At 37.4% G+C, this 22473-nt stretch overlaps 1 protein-coding gene across 6 annotated transcripts in view; it reads left to right on the forward strand.

Moving 5' to 3' along the window:
* Positions 1-13773, forward strand: part of NR2C1 (nuclear receptor subfamily 2 group C member 1) — a 44178-nt gene extending 30405 nt beyond the window's left edge. For 4 of the 6 annotated variants that reach the window (XM_071764947.1, XM_071764954.1, XM_071764967.1 and 1 more), the window contains 6 exons: positions 1877-2039; positions 3641-3762; positions 6793-6932; positions 8881-9018; positions 12891-12996; positions 13213-13773. In XM_071764947.1, coding sequence (XP_071621048.1) covers positions 1877-2039; positions 3641-3762; positions 6793-6932; positions 8881-9018; positions 12891-12996; positions 13213-13387 — 844 coding nt within the window. In that variant the 3' untranslated portion in view covers positions 13388-13773. Of the gene's footprint in view, positions 1-1876; positions 2040-3640; positions 3763-6792; positions 6933-7841; positions 7902-8880; positions 9019-12174; positions 12329-12890; positions 12997-13212 lie in introns of those variants that run through there. The other 2 variants (XR_011730061.1, XM_071764986.1) reach the window with 2 other exon arrangements.
* Positions 13774-22473: the final 8700 nt, after the last annotated feature.

Here is a 22473-nt window from a genome sequence, read left to right on the forward strand (position 1 = left end):
ATTGGTAGAAATCCATAATTTCTCTTATAGTCTCCACTGTGCTGTATAATTACAAGCAGGATACCTTTGTTCTTCTCCTTCCTCTGTATGCTGCTTAGAAGGTCAGTGTGACATATATAAAAGTGCTGCTTTGGGCATTGGCTGTGTGCTCATAGGTAAAGAATATAAGAATGTGCTGTGTAAATCGTGTTTTTGTACATGCAGAGCTTCTGCTGGCTTCTGCTGGCTTGCAACTGCCAGTTTATGAGATAAGAGGAAGATTTATTTGGAATCAAACATTCAGGAATATGTTGGAAACAAAGTATCACATAGTTAACCATTGTACCTGCTCACCCTATTTAAAAGGACTCTAGCCTATACTGGAATAAATACAGGATTGTGGTAGATGCTTATGACATTTACCTTTTAGGGAGAGTGTGGATTTTGTTCTTCTCTTACATTTCTGTCCCTGCTACCTGAAGAGCCTTGCAGTGATCCTATGTTTCTTAAGAAGCAGCTGGCGCTGAGTTGCTGGGTTTACCTGTTCTGACCAAGACTGCCAAGTGTGAGACACTCAGGACCTGAAATTCAGATCTTCTAGCAGGTGTCTGATAATATAACTTCTAGAGATTAGCCCTGAATGGATTCCCTTTATATTTTCTGTATATCTGAGACAGAAAACGTCCCAAGTATATTGTAGTCCACTTACATCTGTTTAGTCTGTTTGTGCATGCCCCAGTCACCCTCATGTGTACACCTGAAGGTGTGTGGGCAAATGTAGGAACAAAAACTAGGTCATTTACCATCTCAAGCTTGAGGTAGCTTCAGCAGCTCTTTTATTGTCTTGTTTTCTTTGGTTGTAAATGATCATGTTAAGCATGGTAAACATTTAGATTTTATTCGCATGTTAATGTATTTAGAGACCGAGGGAGTGTGAAGGAAGAGAAGATGGCAAAAATCTACTCCCAGACTTCAGCATTAAATCACTGATTTTAGATCTTGTGGTAATAAACATGTCTCTGTAAATTGAGAATCGTTTCAGCATACAGGCTGTTAGTCAGTTTTGTGAAGTTTTCAGACCTCTATGTGTAAGTCTTCCATGCAACACTGTATACAAATGATAATGCTTTCAGAACATGTCATCTCTCTGTGGACAGTGATCAAATCTGTGTATTTTTGATTGAAGATATATCAGTTTTGGTTCTCAGATGTAGTCATGCACAGAAAAAACAATGGATCTGTTTTCTAAAAACAAAATGCTGAATAATATATCTGTGCTCTTCCTGGCATCTCCCCTATAATTTTTGTGCATGTGACTCGGTCTTCACAAAAGTTACTGTCCCACATAAAAGATACTAGAGATGGTATTGAAAGCATGAGAGTGCTTTCTCTTAGATATTTCAAACTAGTCCTTTCAAATTAGGTTGAATAACCTAACCACAACTCATTATGTTTAGAAAAAGAAAAAAAGCTTGTTCTGTTTGTGCTTCGTAGAAGCACAAGTCTATAAAATTTATACATGCATTAAGCTGCCTTAAGAGCAGTCTGGTGATCGTGTGCTTGAAATGCTTATGGCAGCACTTTCAGTAAACATCACTAAAGAGATCTTGAAAGGCAAACTGTGATTCAGCAGCACAATAAGTATGTCAAAACTGTGAATTTGTTGATGACAAGTGTGAACAGGATCTCTGCTGCTAATTTTTGTTTCAGTCACTGCAGGTTGGAGTTTTCAGGGATTTTGTTTGGTTGAGTGGCAGCAGAAGCGTGCTACTGGCTTCCATTTTCCAAATCCAGTTCTTTGAAACAGACATGTAAATACAGGTTTCAGACATATGTGGGTTCCTTCTAAATTGAAACTGTCTCTAAAATTTTATTTATGTTTGTTGTGATTTCACAGGGCATTTGATACTCTTGCAAAAGCATTAAATCCAGGAGAGAGTGCAGCATGCCAGAACTCTGACAGTATGGACTCCAGTGTACAGCTGATGAGTGGAGAGACAAGCATGAATATTGTTGAAATAGAGGGGCCACTACTCAGTGATGCACATGTAGCATTCCGGGTACTACAGCATTTTTACATAGTAGTATAATGATCTGACTAAATCTTATTTCATGTTTTCTAGAAAGGTGACTTTGTTCAGATACTTGCATTCCTTTCTGATGAATGCACTGTTAATGTTCACTGGTTAAGTATTTTGGAAAATGTACAGCTCTCTTCATTGTTTGCTCTGTTTATAGCTTCTTACCTTAAAATACTAGTAAATCCATTCAGAAGGATTTACATAGAAAAGAGTGACATGAAGCAGAGGCAGCATCCACAGTTGCGCTTGACAACAGGTAGAGCTAATGTAGTCTGTGACTGGATTTCAAGTATTTTTAAGTGTTTGTGAGTTTCTCTTTTGTCTATATACCATATTTTAGTATGGTATTAATTTATTTTATTCATTAAGGAATAATATGGTTTCTCTTGTAGGGAAGCTTGTTAATTTTGTGGCTTGTTAATAGCCTGCAGAAATTGTTCAGTCCTTTTTTTTTTCCTTTTCATTTATAGACATATCAAAAAGCTTGCTAATCTAAAAACTTCAGTTCCAGGCCTTTTATTAGAGTTTGCCCCTCTGTGCTGATTTGGGTTAGGATAGAGTTAATTTACTTCATAGCAGCTAGTGTGGAGCTGTGTTTTGGATTTGTGTGGAAAACAATGTTGGAAATCAGGGATGGTTTTGTTACTGCTGAGCAGAGTCAGAGCCTTTTCTACTCCTCACCCTGCCAGCCAGTAGTCTGGGGGTGCAGACAAGACTGGGAGGGGATACAGCTGGGACAGCTGAGCTTGACTGACAAAAGGGATATTCCATCTCATATGATGTCATGCTCAGATATATTTCATTTGTTTAATATGCATCACTTTCTTAGGTTTTATTTTTGGGTTTTATTCTTTCATTCTTCTCTTTGTTACATTTTTAAAAATTACTATTTTTCATTGTCATTGCTGTTATTGTTGTTATTGTTATTATTTTTGTTATTATTATATTTTTTATTATTATGCTATTAAACTGTTTTTATCTCACTTTTACCCTACCATATCTCTCCTCCATACCTCTGGGAGATGGGTGAGTGAGCAGGTGTATGGTCCTTAGTTGCCAGCTGAGATTAAAATACTTTTGGTCACGCAAATAAACAGCTCTCTAATGCAAATGTTGATTGCTCTTTGTTTTTTTGGGTTTTTTTGTTTGTTTTTTTTTAATTAGCCAAGCCATTATAATAAAAAATACTAATTTCTGATAATAAAACTACAACAGTATATTTAGCAGTTCGGGGTCAAGTCCCACTTTCTTCACATGTGCAAGCAATGTGTATATAAATATTATAATGTGTAGATAAATGTTGTTATAAATACGTACATAAATATTTATTTAAGATAAAAATTCAAAATTTTTTCCTTTTTGATTGCTTTGTAGTTATGATATATAGCCACGATATATACCATGGCTAATAATGAAAAAGTCAGTTATTAAATTCCATGTCAGAGTTATCTCATGCTTATTTAAAGAAACTTACTTTTTCACTTAAACTCTAAGATCAGGTTTTTTTCCCCATGTTTTTAAATGAAGAAACTAAAATAGCTGACTTGCACTTTTTTTTTTTTTCTTTTTTTGATTGCCAGCTCACCATGCCTTCTCCTATGCCTGAATATCTTAATGTTCACTATATCTGTGAGTCTGCCTCCAGGTTGCTTTTCTTGTCAATGCACTGGGCACGTTCCATTCCATCTTTCCAAGCTTTAGGGTAAGTGTTCAGTTACTGTCTTCATTCATGTTGTGAGTACTCACTTTTTAATTCTTTATTTTCACCGCCTCCTTCAGTGACATGAAAAAAATATAAATCTACTTATTAATATTTTTATAGATCCACATCCTGAAGCTGTATTTTCTGAATTAAAAGCACTCCCAATTTCAGCCTAATTCAGGTACTCTGGTTGGGTTTTTGGGAAAAAAAGAGTAGATTTGTGACAATCAAATGCCTGCACACTGCAACTTTTAAAAATACATTTTTAGTAAATAGGACTTCTATAGTTTTTATAGCTACGTCAAACTAAGATATGTGTTAGGCAGGCACCAAAAGGATTATCCGCTCTGGACCCTCAAATATTGTTATCTTTATAGGTGAATTTTGCCTTTAATAACCAATGGGAAGATAATGGTTAGCTAGATTCAGAAAGTATTCAGGATGAAGTTGTTCAATTTCAAGAAATAATTAAAAAAATGGTTGCTGTAACCAGAAAGTGATTCTTATTATTCTTTTTACAGCTTGTTTAACATCCTGCTTTTCCAGCAGAATTCATTGTATTACTTAAAATTCCTTAGCTAAATGTGCTGTTACATTGATGATCATCATGAGAAAGCATCTCAAAACTGAGATGGAAAACCACAGGGAAAAAACATGGGAAAAACTGATTTAGGCTATTTTCAAAAGTAATTTTATGAAGAGACTTCAAACAAATAAAGATACAGTATCAGCTCTGACACAAATGAAGTACAAATCATATCTGTTCTCAGGATTTTTCTTTAATTCAATATTGAAATAGTGTATGACTGTGGCAGCAAAGACAACTGCTTTTAACAGTGAGGGACTGGCCTCTTTTCCGGAAAGGCTGTGAAAAGCTGGATGATCTGTGATTGCCATTTGTGCTTTCTCATATGTTTAAGCCAAAGGATTGTACATTTTTTAAGGAAAGATGCTATATATTGTGTAGTTGAAGTCTGTGTTTAGGAGAAGGAGAAAGTAAAATTCTATGAAGCTAAGCAATAGCAAGGGTAAAAAAATAAAGTAAATATTATGTTTTCATTTAGTAGACATTGTTGCCTTGTGGAGTGTTGAAGTGTGTAGCAAATCAGTATGGTGTAGATTACATCATTAAACAGTTTTTAAAGGTTTTTGTAACAGAGAGGCACTGCAAATTACTGTTACAACAACAAATGGGAAGTGCTTTTTTAAAATAAAGTGTTGTAGGGACAGCATGTCTCTCTGGAAGGATTTAAGAACAAATGCTTATAGCAAATCTGCATATTTTTTTTACTATGTTATTTTGCAATATATTTTTATTTGAATAAAAACATGGAAGGGCAGGCTTTTCCTTAATTTTCACCTGTGCTAGCAGGTATAATCCCACCTAAAATTATGGCTTGAGCAAATAATGTACCGTAATTTTGACTTTTAGAAATATGACTCATTTCACTTGTAAAATAAAGATAAATTCATGGTGCTAGTAATTGAAAGGAGTTAACAAGCCAAAGAAAAACCATAGTGTAATGGTTTTGTAAGACAGATAATTGTATCTAGGTGATTCCTTGATCGGGAATTGTATCCAGGTGATTCCTTCATCTCAGCAAGTCAGTTGGTCTTGGCATGCTGATTTAGTTAATAATACCAAATTACTGCTTAGTTCATCTTCCTGCAAGAGGGTCTTTGTGGGCAAGAGAGATTCCTACTGAAACATTTATCAGGCTGGTTACTGCCTCCTAGGTTTTTGAGGCTGCTCAAGTCTGATCAACCATAAAGTTCCTCTAGCTGATACATTTATCCACACTGAGTAGCCAGTATACCCTATTTTCACTGTTCCTCAGCACAATTCCTTTGAGAGGGGATGAATGGGGAGGTGACAGATCTGTGTGAAAGCTGCATATACAGTATCACATCTAGCATAACAAGAACTGGATCACATTAAAAAATACTCTTGTAGATAAACTCTCTGTAATCCAGTACAGGACAATCTACATTAATCTGTCATTTGGCATATTATCATTGCAGAAAACCACCAAACATCTTGAAGATTTCATCAACGTCCTTGCAAAAATCCATTCCACTGTATTTCTGTTGTTGAAACCCTAGCTTTAATGTGCTTTTCTTCCTTGATAGGTCTTGTGCTTCTTTTAACTTTCCATTATTTATATTTACTGACTAAAGCTGTGAAGCATAATATAGGATTTTCTTTTTAAGGTACTGATATGCAAGTTAGAGATGCTTGGCAATATTGAAAGTTAGGTTCCTAATATGGAAATGCCTGAATATGGATTGATAAACACAATTTTAAGTTTCAGCATTTGAAAAAAAAATATTTACTACACACGAAGCCTAATTTAAGAGCTAATTCTTCCAGCAAACAAATTTTTGAGATCTCTATTTATACTTTCAAGTCTGTATTTGAGTCACGATTCCAAGTATGAGGATATACAGAAAATAGCTAGCAGTCAGCAGGCTCAGGATCTTAATCTCATATGTTCTGTTTCGTATGTTTTTAGTTAAGAAATTAGCACAATCTGCCAGATAGAAGAAAAAAAAAAAAAAGACCTTTGAGTCTATTTTAGATCCACAATACCAGGAACAATGCAAAACGTTTTCTGCCCATGCATGTAGATTTTATCCAAAAGTTAGTGTAAGTCCTAAGAAATGATGGAATACATCTAGACAGTTGTTATTTACTGTAAATTCAGCTTGCTTTTGTGATAGAAATCTATTTCACTTACAACATCATAACAAAAATTACTTCTTTACAAATGTCACTCTAAACCGAGTATGCTTATAGCAAGTCTGCATATGTTTTTTTACTATGTTACTTTGCAATATATTTTTTTCCAATCCAAGTAAATCTCCATCTCCAATCTCCACGCAAATAAAAATACTTTTGATCCGGGGCTTCATTTTGGTACTTGTTGAAATGGTTGTATGTGCTATGAAATGTTCTTCAAATTAAAAAAAAAAAACTTGTGAATGCGAATGGCCAGTTTTATTAAGTGAAATTCTTGTGTTTTTCAATAGACAGGATAACAGCATCTCATTAGTAAAAGCCTGCTGGAACGAACTTTTTACGCTTGGTCTTGCACAGTGTTCACAAGTTATGAATGTGGCAACAATATTAACTGCGTTTGTTAATCACCTTCATGGAAGCTTACAGCAAGGTAAGGTGTATATGGTGCTCATTCCCAGACTTGGGGAATTATTTCATGTTTTTTAAGTTTTGACCTGTGCAGAAGTTTTTAAATTATCGTTCAGTTGCTAATGGAAAACCTACTTTTTCTAGAGTTTAGTGCTTAGTATTGAAAGAAAATAATACGAGAAAATGGTTCACAATGGATTTTTTAGCAGTTTTGCAAACATCAGCTATTCTGGAACTTCCTTCTCCCAAAACAAACAAACAAAAAATCAAAATTGCCCATCTTTCTAATATAAGTTAGCATGTAGATTTTTTATTGTGTTTCTGTGTAATGTCTAATAGTGTTCTGCTGATCTGTTAGTATACATCAGCACAAACTAGGAATGTTTCAGGCAGCATCAATGAACACTAGTAGTGTACTGTGAATATGATTTCTGTGTGTCAAGGGTACAAAATAAGGAGTGATTTACTTGTCCTTGCATTTTATAGCTGTGAAAGAAAGCAGCTGAATGCTAACTTGTTGATATACTTCATTTATGTAACTTGGCTTGTTGACTTCTGTATACTAGTTTTTAGAGTACATGCAAGTCTTAAGCAAATGTTCCCTAAATATACTTTGTTTTTTAATAATCCTGTATCTTTTGCATAATTTTCATTCAAATGAAAGGGATGTCATTTGGCTCCTCTCTCATTTACTCTACAGTGAGGGAAATCTCATTCTGAGTGGTAGGAGGAGTGTTTTAACTAGTCTTTGTGTGCATGTGAGTGCCCATAAAGTTGTCAGCACTAAAATTAAATCAGTCAAAAATAATAGACTTCATCTGCTCATAGTTCTTAACACATTTTTATTAAAGTATGTGCACATACAAAAATCTTGACATTTTTCAGGTGTAACTACAGTTGAATTAATTTAAAATTAATTAATTAATTTCAGGATTAGCAAGAGTTTATCTAGGCAAACCAAGACTGGTAAACTGAAATAAAACAGCCCACAGGACTACAGATTTTCCCTCTCCTCTTATGATGAGGGAATTAAAGAATTATTTCTGAGAAGTTTTCAACTTTTAAAAATATCCACAAGATCCTCCTATAAATAACAGTGGTTTATAATAAAAGCAAAATGATTAAAACACTAGCTGTTTTGGATCAGAGAAAGATATTAATAAATAAATCTGTGAATGTCTTTAGGAGGAATACAAATGGAATTTGGGAACTTTTTTGTACATAATTTTTGAGCGTGCTTTTTAGCATCACCAAAAGGAGTATTATGGTAATAATTTATGGCTTTATCATTACTACCAATGTGTTTATCTGCCATCTAAATTGGGAATTAAGTTCAGTTACACAACTTAAGAAATTTATATCCAGTGTCTTCTAATTGTGTAGCATGCCAGCTGCAGCATCTCCAAAAGATAACAAGTTTGTGGAGCCAAGGGACCCTAGTATGATGGACTGTGGGGGGAACTGGATTTTCAGGCCACTTGGCTATTGCTGACTCAAGGGGAACAGCTCTGCTTCAACCATATTCCCCTAGATGCAGGTCAGGAAAGGTTATGAGTGCACTTCTATTTCAGCAGTGGCATGGTGTTTAACTAAAACAACCCATGAAACTGTACAGTAACCTACACTGTGGCACTTGACTCCTAGATGTAGAGCATAGATATGCAACAGCAATGTATTCTTTACTCATAAGTAGTTTTTCCCTTCCTTCACTATTTAAAGCTTGTCTGCCTCTGATTATTGGAAACTTTATTAGCAGAAAGAGACCTAATTGTACAACATAAGGAAAACAAGTCAGTACAGTCTACTATTGTTTGTCAAGATTATTCAGACCTAGTATGTGAATTTATAGGTGGTGTAGATTTCCTACAGTTTGAATCTAATGCAAATAATTGTTTTAAACAGTCCAGCATGATCACATTTTTTGCATGTATATTGATTGAGGGTTTTATATTTTATTTGTGGTGATTCAGATAAGCTGCCAACAGACAGAGGAAAATTAGTCATGGAGCATATCTTCAAATTACAAGAGTTCTGTAACAGCATGGTTAAGCTTTGCCTAGATGGATATGAATATGCATATTTGAAAGCAATCGTCCTCTTCAGTCCTGGTATGTAATTACTGCAAATGTGACACTTTAATCCGTGTTCTTTTTTTGCCATACAACTTATGCCTGTTTCATTATATGCACTTACATATATGCCACCTGTAGGATTACTGCCCATATTGTTGAGGAACCTAGGAAGGTGTTTACCTGAGGACTGTGGGAAGAGGAGGGTTAAGCTTTTAATGTACATGGCTGAATGCTGCTTTGGAGGCTTAAGTTATACTGTTGCCTCTGCCATGGATGTTTATTCTTTCTTAGTTTTTATTTACAGCTTTTAATTCTGCACCTCCTTTCTTTGGGATACTTCTTCTCAGGACCTGCAGGTTATTTTTCAGAATCTTTGCTCTTGCACATCCAGCTGAGATGCCTTAAAGTTGTGGTTTTAGTTTGTGAAAGCCTTGTCTCTCTAGGCATCAATTCTTCCATGCAAAATTACAGAAACTTACCATCCCAGTTCTCATGGATATTTTGAAAACAAATCTTGCATCATTTTTGGTGAATGAACACCACAAACATTCCCTCATTATTTTTTCTGGCTTCTGAACAGTATTTGCCTAGTGTCCTATGGTTATAGAAGATACTTCCTGAATAGTTAGGTTATGTAACACTTCACTAGAAAAGTACAAAATTAATTTTCTTTATTTGAAAATTGTAGAATGAACTTTTCACTAAGGGCATTACAATATTATATCAGTATATTACACATCTTAGAGTCATCATTCAAAATTTAGGGATTTAATAAAACAAAACAAAATCTTAAGATAAAAGAAAGATGTATAAAGCTAAATACTTTTTTTGTCTCCGGGAGTTTTTCACTGTCATGTTTAGGAAATAAATCTTGAGTCAGTCCATTTTGCAGTAGAAAATTTAAAATTTTAAAAGCAACAATAGCTTCCTTAATCCTCACTGCTCTGCCTTTTTACAATTCTGATATCCCATGGAAAAAATTAGAGGAACTTTTAAAAAGCTGTCTGAATCTTAGGGACCTGCCCCCTCCTGCCCCCCCCATGAGTAGTGTAGGATATGGAGAAGAGATGGATATTTGGGTCTTGTCACTTCTGTAGATTTATTGGATCTGAGAAGAACTTTCTTTTTTCATTCAGTTGCAGCTCACCCTTCCACAGACATATTAATTGATGTGAGAGCAAATCTGTAAAATTTAAGCAGGTTTTTAAATTTATATAAAGAATTATAGCCTTCTTGCTTTGCAGTTTCCCTCTTACTTACATGATCATTTTATATGTGGTATCTCTAAACAGTATCCATGTCTCACAGTAAAAGTGGCAAGCATCAGCAGGAATTCATGGAACTCATCTAAGTACATAAAACCCTACATATCTTCAATTTCTTTTATTTTTTATAATTTTGCACTAATGGAAGACTTCTGAGATGAAAGACCTTCTCACAAATAAGCAGTATAAGTAATGCCAGAACAAAATCCCAGATCTCCAGAGGATATTGCAGATATATTCTTCTGGTATGGATTGCTAAGGAAAATAATTTCCTGAGTGGTTTCACTGTAGAACATAATCCTGCTCTTGGTCCTCATGACTAGGAGAAGCTCACATGGGTTTATGTGTCTACTTCTCCAGTCCCCTGAAGCACAGGAACTGCTCCAGTTTTCCCGTAAACAGTATCCATCTAGTCAGAATATTAAGAGTGCTTGTAGTTTTTTGCAATTTTTCTTTTCCACTAAGGATGGAAGAGTTGCCCAGACTTTCCACTGTTACTTCAGAAGAGCCATGGGCTTTCTTTAAGTGGGGGTGGGAGAGAGTTTGCTTGTTTATTTTAGTAGATCATTCTTGCAGGATACTTAATTCTCTTCTAAGTTTTCCTTATACCCAACAAGTCCTTCCATGCCATTCCCATAATCAAAGCAAAATGATGGAAAAATACCTCAATCCCACCATGTCTGCTGGGTCCTCCAGCAGAATCTGTTGATTCTGTCTGAAGAAATCAGTCCTGTCAGAGACCACAAAATATTTCTCTGAAAAGCTTAAACTTGCAGAGCACTATTCGCTTATTTGTTTGGTCTGAAGTAAATTTGTCTCTGTCCACTTACATTTCACAACAGAAAAGGTAGAAGGAAAAACATCTGGGGAAAGGACTGTATATCCAGTCATGTGATGAGATTAATTTTCTTTAGGTCACATGCTTTCAAGATCACATTTCTAATGATGTGTAGCTGCTTTAATGGCAATGTGTTGTCAATATTATGTTGTCAATAAAGACTGGTTTGGTACCGTTCAAGGCAATGATTTACAGGCCAGACATTAAAATTTGAGGGATTCTACTGTTCTGCCACAGGATGGGGCTGGGCTGCACATGCAGCATAGTCCTAAGGTAAGAACATCTGCCTTAGTAGTCCCTGCTGGTTTGCTGTCTCCTAGAGCTGGGGACTTGATTACAGAAAATCTTCCATGTTAAGCCAGCTGTTTGAGTGTCACAAGACAGTCTTGGGCAAAGGTCTGGGTACAAAGTGAGTATTTGGAAGACTTTGCATCTTTATCAGTGGCTATTAGTGTACTGGCAATGGTCTTCAAACTACTGGTTATGAAAGCTGACTTCTAGCTCTATTTCTGACATTGCTCTAAAAGCAGCATCATGAAGTGAATCTTCCAAATGTGTTCTTCTTTATGACCTTGTTAGCCTCTTGTCCTCCACATAAATTTGAATTCATGCTTTCAGAATGACTGAATTACTGTATAGGACAAAATATTCCTCTCTGAACTGATGTGTTTAGGGGAGTCCAATGTATTACATAACTGCTAGATTGCTCTGAAAGCATTTATAATGCTAAAAAGCATTTAGCAGAGCTAGACCAAAAACTCTTGATTCTGATGAGAGAATCATGGAATCATCACAGAATGGTTTGGGTGGAAAGGGACCTTAACATCCCCTAGTTTCAACCCCCCTGCCATGGGCAGGGACACCTCCCACTTAACCAGGTTGCTCCAAGCCCCATCCAGCCTGGCCTCGGACACTGCCAGGGAAGGAGCATCCACATCTTCCCTGGGCAACCTGTGCCAGTGTCTCACCACCCTCACACTAAAGAATTTCTTCCTAATGTCTAATCTAAATCTACCCTTTTCAAGATTAAACCATTTGGAGATGAGGAGTGACTGTTAGAAATAATCTTTTATCTGACATATTTTGCAGCTCATTATGATTCCATTTCTGAAAAATCAAATCTACGTGATTTGTCATTCTACAATGACAGTAAAATATTTACATGAAGATAGATGAATACCAAAAATTACAGCACATGTAAAGTGTTCAGAATTGCCAGATAATAATTTCCAAATGTGACTTGGTAGGTAGGTTAATATTCTTTCATTTTAGCAAGATTTAGATTTCAAGTGTTTAAATCACTGCTAAAAATTATGTTTAGCACATTTGAAAATTCTGCACCAAATGGTTGAAAAAGAATTATTTGCTGTGTATCTTCTACAGTTTCTAGGAAGCAAATGGTTCATAGCCTTTTACTCTGCTTTTTTCACTTATTTTAGTTTTATTCTTTGCTTCCCACCCAAATGCTGTTTGTGCTGACAATATTCCAATAAATGTCTGCGTACTGAAACAGTGCTGTTTACTACTATACAGAAAACAGACCCATATCATCAAGATTGATGTAAACATCACAAGCACTGCATTTATTTGAACTCTTAAAAATGTCTGGTTCAATTTATAGAATACTAAGTAAACTTAAACATAGAGGAAAAGAAATACAAGTAGATAAAGCAGTGCCCTACATTAAATCTGCTAAGTTGCTACAGCTACCAAATATTTATATCAGTATGCTTTCAGATAATCTGTATGGATTTTAGTGCATCATATATAAAAGAGGTGTAACAATCTAGAGTGCTTTTTTTCAGATCACCCAGGACTCGAAAATGTGGTACAGATTGAGAAATTTCAAGAAAAGGCTTACATGGAGTTCCAAGACTATGTAACAAAAGCATATCCGGATGATACTTACAGGTCTGTAAAACACACATTTCCTTGGTTGATTGTCTTTTCAGAGTATGGGTGACACTGATTTGAATGGTCTTCCTTGTAACAAATAGGTACATTGTCTTCTTACCTCCTTAAAGGTAAGAAATTAATTTTTCCTCTTCTTTTACTTGATGAGATGCTAGTGAATAACACCAAAATCTGTGACCACAAGTAAAACTTTCTACCAAACTTACTTTCCAGACTGTCCAGACTTCTTCTCCGGTTGCCTGCTCTTAGGCTGATGAGTGCTGCCATCACTGAAGAGCTCTTCTTTGCAGGACTGATTGGAAATGTTCAGATTGATAGCATCATCCCTTACATTCTGCGAATGGAGACAGCAGACTACAACTCTCAGATAATTGGGCATTCCTTATAAAAGTAGCAGTCAAGGATTCTGTACCATGGCAGTCATGGTGATGTAAATGCATACCCTGTCTCCAAGAGATGGCAATAAGCCTTCCCGTGCACCTTTCCAAAGAAGGGGAATATTCCTCCTTTCCATTACACTTGGGAAACATGGTGAAGTGTAATAAGGAATATAGGATCACTTTCTGGTTTTCATCTGATCTTCAAGGACTTGTAAATTAACTTGATATCTGAAGAAAGTCAAGAATTGTCCATCCTATTTTTGTAGATAGATGAACTTGGAATATTTGTTTATGAATTCCAGGCTTGTGAAGAAACTGGAGAAGCTTTGACTGAACTAAGGTATCTAAACTTAGTTTGATGTTTTAGAAAAATAAATTAACTTTCCTCTCTGCATTGTGTTTTCAGTGTTTTGCTACTAGTTCTTTCTCACTGATTAAATGGAAAATTCATGAGCAAACATCCTGAAAAGGCCAGCATTTCCATGGAAACAAGACCTTTATAATCAAACTTTTTCCTGCTGCTTTGAAGATAAGTTTGCTTGTTGTCAAGTGAAACACTGGACATCATAACAAGTGCAGGGAAAGTAGAGGAAGTTCATATATTAAAATATTCTAATGATATGTTGATAGAGTTGATCAAAGTGAAGCAGCAAAGGTTCAGTACTGACTGTTTTCTGGATTCCAAGGAATACTGTGCTGTAGTATTATGTCTTGGGAGACATCAGCTCTTCAATACTGTGAAAGACTAACAGAGAAATGTATACTGCAGGTATTAAAAGACAGCATCTTCCTGTTTTTCCTGGTCTCAGAAGTTAAAGCTTTTTCACACTGCACCTTCCTCGCTCATATTCAGTGCACAACCATGAAAACATTCTAGATGTCTCTTACCTTGATGTCTTTATTTTTTTATTAGTGTTAGCCTTTGGCTATGTGGTTCTCTTTTTCAACCAGTCTAGTATGGTTATTTTTTAAATTTGAGTTTGTCAAATGCAGTGCCCCTCCCTATGGGAGCAAGTTCTCTGCTGCTTTTCCTTTCCTTATTAGAAATGGGTCCAGATACTTCATAGATGTTGCCCAAGCCATACTCCATAGCTCCATCTAAGGATGGGTTTAAGTGTTTTTCTGTCTTGAGGCATGTACCTCACTTAGAAGTAACACTGACATGTGGTTGCTTGCTTCCTTTTGCTACAGAAAGCTTTACAGCTCTAGCACATTTAATACTCCTTGCTTAAAATAAGAGAAGTTTCCAAATAAAAGTGGTGGTCTACCTCTGACACTAACATTTAGGGTTATCTAAATCTTAGGTCAAGGCCAAGTTCTGTTTATCATGAACCTTCTCTTTTCTCTGGCAACACTGGGTGGGGAAGAGCCAGTGAAGGAACACAGGGCTGCACCAGAAAGTGCTTAGCCAAAATGTCAGCTTAAATGAGGGCCTTGGCCTACTTTGCACTAGCAGCTCCAAGGCCACTCTAATAGTAGTAAACTACTACCTGAAACTTGGGTGAGTTATGTAGTTTTTCTCAGCACCTGAGGATCTCATCCAGCCAAAAAGAAGCAGGAAAATGCCCCTGAGACCAAATTGCTGTATTCTTTTCAATTCCAATAACTCAGCTGCTTGGATATTCCTCCACCCAAGCTCTTTAATCTGAGGCTGTACTACAGGATCAGTCATATCCCATACCACAGACCATAGCATTCAATGCTGAGGACCCTGATGGGGTGGAACCATTTCCCCCTTCCCTGGCACTTACTGACTTTCTTTAAGACAGCCTTCAGTGTTGGAGCTGGCTGTGGCAGCTGAGCTCTTCCCACATTCCACCTTCTAAAAGGAACAGGATTCAAGCTTTTCATCCGTGTTCCCTGGAGAGCAGGATGAGAAGAATTTCTCTGCATCTCAGGAGGTATACGTCTCATCAGTGGGGTTTATGAAAATCTGAAAGACAGTTGCTGCCAACATGCTGTGCTTGTTATTTCCCCAGGGGTTAGAGGCCCATCCTGCCATCTGTAGGACCAAGTTGCAGATGGGAGGTATGTCATTCTTCAGTTCAGCTGTCCTCAGAAACTCTGAGCCTGCTTCCTAGCCCTGTGCTATTCCTAACCCACTTCTGGCCCTATCAGGAATTACAGTCCTCTGTGTTAAAATATTTTAAGGAAGCTGGCAGCATGTCGTGCCAGAATATTTTGAAGGTGGCTTCCAATGCCTTTCAGTGGTCTTGGAAGAGTTTTACCCCAATGTTCTCCAGATAATACTTAGACAGAAATAAAAGCTTGGTTTCCTTCTAAATGCAGCACATTGTGCAAATCTCTCACATCCTTGCAGAAATTGTTTACTCCATAGCTTGAGCCTTAGTTGTAATACATCGTTCTCTGCTTGCATCTGGCCTGAAAATTGAGCTGATTCTGCTTCTCACAGGGTACTGTCCAGCTTCAGAAACAGCTGAGAAAATACGGATGTATACTGTATCTACAGATGTAAATCTTCAGTGATTGAATCTCCCATTTCATCCATCTTTATTATGAAACAGCCCAAGTTCAAAGATCTTCCAGTCCAACATGTGGTAAAGAGAGCCTTGATGAGATTATCCATCCCCCTGTCCAATCACATCTTGAAAGCCTCATGTCACTGGGGAGGTTGTTGCAGTGATTGATTTTTCTCAGTGTAAAAAATTTCTTATATTGAGATCTCCAGCACTTTTCAAAGGTTATAGACAGTAGCCTTGCACCCACATCAGCTACTTAATACCCTCAGGTGGATTTCCTCTGGGCCCGTGGATATATGTGGGTTGAACCCTTACATGAGGCCATAGACTAGGCCTCCACTGGTGGGTTGACATGTGTTGTCATAGTCACTTGGCAGGGTAAAGGAGATAATTCAGAACCTCTGCCTTTTCAGCATTATTAGTGAATAGTTTCCCTACCCTGCTTAGCAGTGGGCTTGTGTCTTCCCTGTGCTTCTGCTTATGGTTTACATAAGTGAGGAGTTCTGCTTTTTTGTTCTTGACGTTTTGGACAATTTCAGCTCTAGCTGAGCCTTAGCCTTCCTCAACTGCACCTCTCCATGCCCTAACAAACTTCTTGTAGTTCTCCATGTTTCGCTTGTTTTGGTTTTCTTTCTTTTTTAACAACAGCGATTTGAAGGAGATGGCCTCAGAACCTTATTTTATCTATATTTCTATTCTTGCTCCTTCTTTGAGCCCTAATCTGTTTGAATACAAGTTATCCTACTCCAGTAGCTGTGGATCACCATTCCCACTGAATGCTAGGTCAAGACTACTTTCTTATGTTAGTTCGAAAGCATGAGAACCTTGATCATGTTTCACATAAGGTTGTTTAAATTCCAGTGATTGACAAATGTCCTTGCTGTTCTTTTTGATGTCTAGCACCTCTGCTGGGTAGCAGAAGATCAAATTTCAATCACTGACTTTTTTCCTTTCCCACACCTTTTCCTGTTCTTATACTGGCAAATCCTTGGACTTCACTTGGGACTTCTGCCAGATCACCAAATCAGGAAATTTACCATCCATGTTTTTCCTTGTTAAATCCTGTATTTTCAGGTCTGAGATTTCCCTTCACATGTTGAGTGGCAAGAGAGTATTGTCTTTTTATTGGGTGTGACGGAGACCTTCAGATTATTTTTAATCTAATTCTCTTGACCAGGTGAGGAATCAAACAGGATCACCATCTCCAGACTAGGTAGTGGACTGCATTACCTCTCTTGAAAACAGTATTGGTTGAATCACCATCAGTAATCAGGATATAATCTAATAGTTCTCAGGCTACATTTGAGGCTTAGCTCTGTAATATCTCAGGTTTGTATCTTTGCAAACTGGACAACTATTTCAAGCAGTTTTCAATGAAAGTACTAAATCTCTTCCAGCCACCTTTTTCTGAGAATACTGGGACACTTAGTTTATCTGTGTTGTGGCTATCTATGTGCATATCCTCGGAAAGAGAAGTTGCTTATCTCAAAGATATCCTGTACCCTTCTCCCTTGCTATGTGTGGCTGATGATAAAATTCTGTGCTTACTGTCAAGTCAAGGAAAAGAGAGAGTTATGCGTACAGTCCCCCAGTATTTTGAGGGACAAAAAAACCCATTTTATGATTTTGAATATCTCTGACATTTGGACTTCTGTAGACCAAATGTGCATACGTGCAATGCATCACAAAGACCTCTGGCTACTGGTAAGTAACCTTTCCCCAAAAATCTTCATGCATTTTTTCTTAATAATAAATTTTCCTCATAAGTTACAGTACTTTTTTAAACGTATGGCGCAGCTCTTCTGTGCTGCATGGCAAGTAATCTCTCTTGTCTTCATTATGGTCTACAAGCTGAATCCCATACTGCAGGTTGTTGCTTCAGTGTTACTCACTTTGCTCATCAAGAGTTAAAAATAACTTTGTTATTCCTTCTGAAACTATAAACTCATGCTTTCGTTCAGGAGTGAGGCATTGGGTTTTCTCAGGAATGGGAGCTTTAAACCAGGTAAATTAATACAGGGATGAACATGTTTTTTCTTTACTTCTGGATGTTAACATTGCAGTTATCTGAGAACAACGCAACATCCAATGGGAAGACTAAACAGTTAAGTTCTCACTTTGTTTTTCTGTTTTTTGTTTTTTTTTTTTAACAACTGCTGCTCAGTTAAATGAAGCACATTGTTACCTTCAACTCAGGCCCTTAGTGTTTCTTACAGTTATTTTTATGATTATATCATCTCCCGCTGCTACCAGTGTGATTTATTGTCATTTTTAGTCTTGTAAATAAATGTCCTTTGCTACTGAACCAAGGGCTGTCTGGTGTTACTGGTTTCTTTCGGGCTGTTCAGTAACATTGTTGATCAGCTAACAGCTATGTGAATACTGAAGCTGACTCCACCATGGATGTTAAAATATTTCCTTGTTAATGTGACCTCTTCCTTTCACTTTTAATTCCTTTTTCAACTTTTGATCTTCAGCAGCCTGATGGCTTCATACCAAATCAGGATTTAGTCAAACTGTGGCATGTACTAGCCAAAAAGTAAGAAGTCTCTTCACCAATGAAATGACAAGTTTAGTTTCAACAGCTTTAAAATTTATAGTGCTACAAGCAAAAAAAGTCATTTCAATATAAAGAACATGGAAAGAAGACCAATTTTATACATTCCAGAATCCCGTCATCTAAAGATGGGATCAGTTTGACACATAATAAGCTTACTAGTTCACATATTTTCCATGAAAATATATTTTGTACATATATATGTGGGTTTCAGACTGGTAAAATTTCTTGTTATTTTTTAGATTTCAGAAGTTTAAAATTCAAAAGTACATTCATTGCAATACCTTCCGTAGTCACCAAAAGACCTGTTTATACATTTACTCTCTTTGTATGATCTTCTGTGCCAGTGAAAGTCAGTCTGGTCATTTGGAAACTGGTCTTCATTTTGTTCAGCCTTTGCTGTTTGCCAGAGCATCAGTTTCAGTGTAAGCATTACAATGTCACTGTAGTTGTCTTGCTGTTGTGTAAAAAAAATACTCACTGTACATGTCTTGAAACCTGTCTAAATTAATAAATTCTATTTTGGCTGTATTTTTAAAAATAAACTGTAAGTTTATATTCTAGAAAACAATTGCGATAATGTATTACTTGTTAGTGGTTCATATGGGTTGTCCTACAGACCTAAAGCAGTGATTACAAAGGGTTTGTGAATCTTTCATACTTTTATTACATGACTTAGTATTGCCCATTACATTCAGTGACTGGGATGTGTGACAGCTGCAATACCTTCCTGTTAGCTAATCTTTGTTGCTATTTACCCTTTGTGCTCATGCTTACTACTTTCTGGCCTATTAATTTGAAAATGTGATAATTTAAAATTTAATTTACCAATTTTTTTTCTTTTTGGAACACTATATAGAAATCTGTATTGTAATGAACCCTGGTCTTTATGTCATATAACGCAATAATGTGTATTTGGAAATTATTATTTGATTCATTTTGGATCAGTTTTAAGTTGGAAGTTAGAGTATGGTTGAACACAGGGGTTTTTTCTTTTGAAAGAAATACAGGCTTCAAGTGTTTGGAATTAACTATCTCAGTTTTAAATGTTACTGGATAAATAATTTTTTCATGTTTAAAATGGTGAAATTATCACAAGTTTTGGTCTATTCCAGAATTAGTTTTTCAATGATAATTGGAAAAGTGTAAATGTTTTTTTAAGTCTTCGGCATTTGCATGACGTGCAACTAATCCAGAACAGCATCCCAAATGAGAAATGAGCTACCCATCTTTCCATGTTTAAGTTCTGAGCTTTTTTTACCATTAGTTAATTTAGTTACGTACTAACACACTGCAGGGAAAATATTTGTAAGGTATACTGCTAAAAGATGAAGTTTGGATTATGCAGTGTGTTTACTTATTACAAGAACTGGAAATAAGCGTTTAGAGTCTGTTCCTTATCAAAACTTACTCTACCCTGTCTTGCCTGTTTTAAAAACTTACCTTTCTCAGTACTTAGAATCATAGAATCACAGAATGGTTTGATTTCAAAGTGATCTTAAAAGATCACCTACTTCCAACCCCCCTGCCACGGGCAGGGACACCTCACACTAGATCAGGTGGCTAAAAGCTCCATCCAGCCTGGCCATGAACACTTCTAGGGAGGAGGCATCCCCAGCTTCTCTGGACAACCTGTTCCAGTGTCTTGCCACCCTCAAAGTACAGAATATCTTCCTTATGTCCATTCTAAATCAACCCTCTTGCAAGGTAGATCGAAAAAACATTGCCCCTCCTCCTGTCACTAAAGGCCCTGGTATGAAGCGTTTCTCCAACTTTCTTATAAACCCCCTTTAATTATTGAAAGGCTGCTAAAAGGTCTTCCTTTCCTGGCCTTCTATTTCCTGAGTGGAACAACCCCAGCTGTCACAGCCTTTTTTGTGTAGGAAAGGTGCTCCAGCCCTCTGACCATTTTTGTGGCCCCCCTGTGGACCTGCTCTAACTTCCCCAATCAGACTGATCAATTACTCCCTTTTTCTTGTAACTTCCCACAGCCCTTTGGTCACTTCTGAAGAAGAAGAGTTCTCTAGAAAATAGTGTTTTTCTAGTGAAGAGCAAAAACTTGTCTGGGAACTCTCTAGTTTGTTGGGGTTTTTTTCCCTGTGGCATTTCCCTTTTTCCCCTCTACTCAGCAAAAACCCTCTCTCATTAACTCCTCTGTTTTCATATGTGTACAAAGCCTGGAGAAGAGGAGGCTCAGGGGAGACCTCATCACTCTCTACAACTCCCTGAAAGGAGGGGGTAGCCAGGGGGGGGTTGGTCTCTTTTCCCAGGCAACCCTCAGCAAGACAAGAGGGCACGGTCTCAAGTTGTGCCGGGGGAGGTTTAGGTTGGACATTAGAAAGAATTTCTTTACTGAGAGGGTGATCAAGCATTGGAATGGGCTGCCCAGGGAAGTGGTGGATTCTCCGTCCCTGGAGATATTTAAAAAGAGACTGGATGTGGCACTCAGTGCCATGGTCTGGTAACTGCAGCGGGAGTGGATCAAGGGTTGGACTTGATGATCTCTGAGGTCCCTTCCAACCCAGCCAATTCTATGATTCTATGATCATACAGGCCTATGAACAGCTCTGCTCAGCCACTTCAGTCTTCCTTTGCCCTCTGAGCTTTCTAGTGTAAAGTCCTACCCTTGCTCTGACATACAGTGGCTAATACAATACAGAATACAGGTTTCTCCTACGGGAATGTTTATTGCCTGTCAGGGTCGTGTGTTTTGGCTTGAGTGTAGGAGCCAAATGTGTCCTTTGAGCCACTGCACTGGAGATGAAAGACAGTCATTTGGACCACTAGAGTATCACCATCTTCAAGTATCAACATCTGGATGATGAAGGTTTTTGTGGTTGTTGGTACTGGCTAAACTAATGGATTTCCTGAGTGTCCTTTAGTGGCTGCATCTGTTAGTAATGCTCAAATATATTTTCATGTTAGGGAAAGGTGGGTGAAGTGGTAACAGGAACAGTATTCATGGCCTGTGTGGAGTGATAGGGGTGAGGGAGAATAGCACAGAAACAATGTTCTGGGTATGCTTTGAGCTCAACTTTGGTGGCAGAGTTGCCTGCAGGAGTAGAGAAACTGGATGGAAACACTCCACCTTGGATGCTTCTGAATGAATACAACACGTTTCACTCAGCAGCACTGTCCACTGGACATCCAGAGGACCAAACTACCACACTCTGAGCCTCCTGGGAATACCAACTTCCTAAAGAAGAAAGTTGGTTGGCAAGAGACTTGTGAGCAGCTGACCCCGAGGCTTTGGTGCTGTAGATGTCTGGCACTCTGCAGACCTGCTGTCTACTCCACTCCAAGAAGCTGTTCATGAGGTATTTCAGCTCCTTTGCAACTTCAGTTCTACTTCATCTTAAAAGTTTTGCTGGGGAGCAAACTGAAGCGTAGAATAATAGGATGGTTTGTGGTGGAACCTTAAAGATAATCAAGACCCAACCTGCCTGCATGGGCAGGGGCACTTCCCACTAGACCAGGCTGCACTGGAACCAGTGGAATTTTGCCTTTGGGAAATGGAAGATGAAGGTAGAGACATAGTTGCTAGACACATAACCCAAACAGCTCCCATGAAGTGGCAGGTATTTTCTAGAAGTCCCAGTCAATTGATTATTCTGGGATTTTTGAGTGTGATACTGTTGTCACAGAGGTATATACATATTTGAATGTGGGTTTTTTTTTCAGATTATGAAATACGTATATCTTTAGTAACATTACACTTTAGTTCCAGGCTATAGGTTAACCTTTTAAAGCAATTGAACCCAAGAAACAGAAACTTCTTCATTGTGCTTTTGGGAAATAATATGGATTATACTGGATTATTAGGACTGGGTAAAAATCCTGTAGTGAAAGCATTAGAGATTGTTTTCACTGGAGACAGAGAAACTGTGGTTAGAGGCTGGACTTGAGTATTATGGGATGCTGAACTGTGGAGGGTTTTGTTGGGGATTAAACTTTACTTCTGGAACTTCTCAGTTTTAGAAGGAAGGAACAGGAAGTGATAGCATTTTCAAAATCTACATAGTTTGGTCTTACTTGTTACTCTCTCTTCTGTTGGATT

The sequence above is a fragment of the Heliangelus exortis genome, chromosome 1 (assembly GCF_036169615.1).
Source record: "Heliangelus exortis chromosome 1, bHelExo1.hap1, whole genome shotgun sequence".
NCBI lineage: Eukaryota > Metazoa > Chordata > Aves > Apodiformes > Trochilidae > Heliangelus > Heliangelus exortis.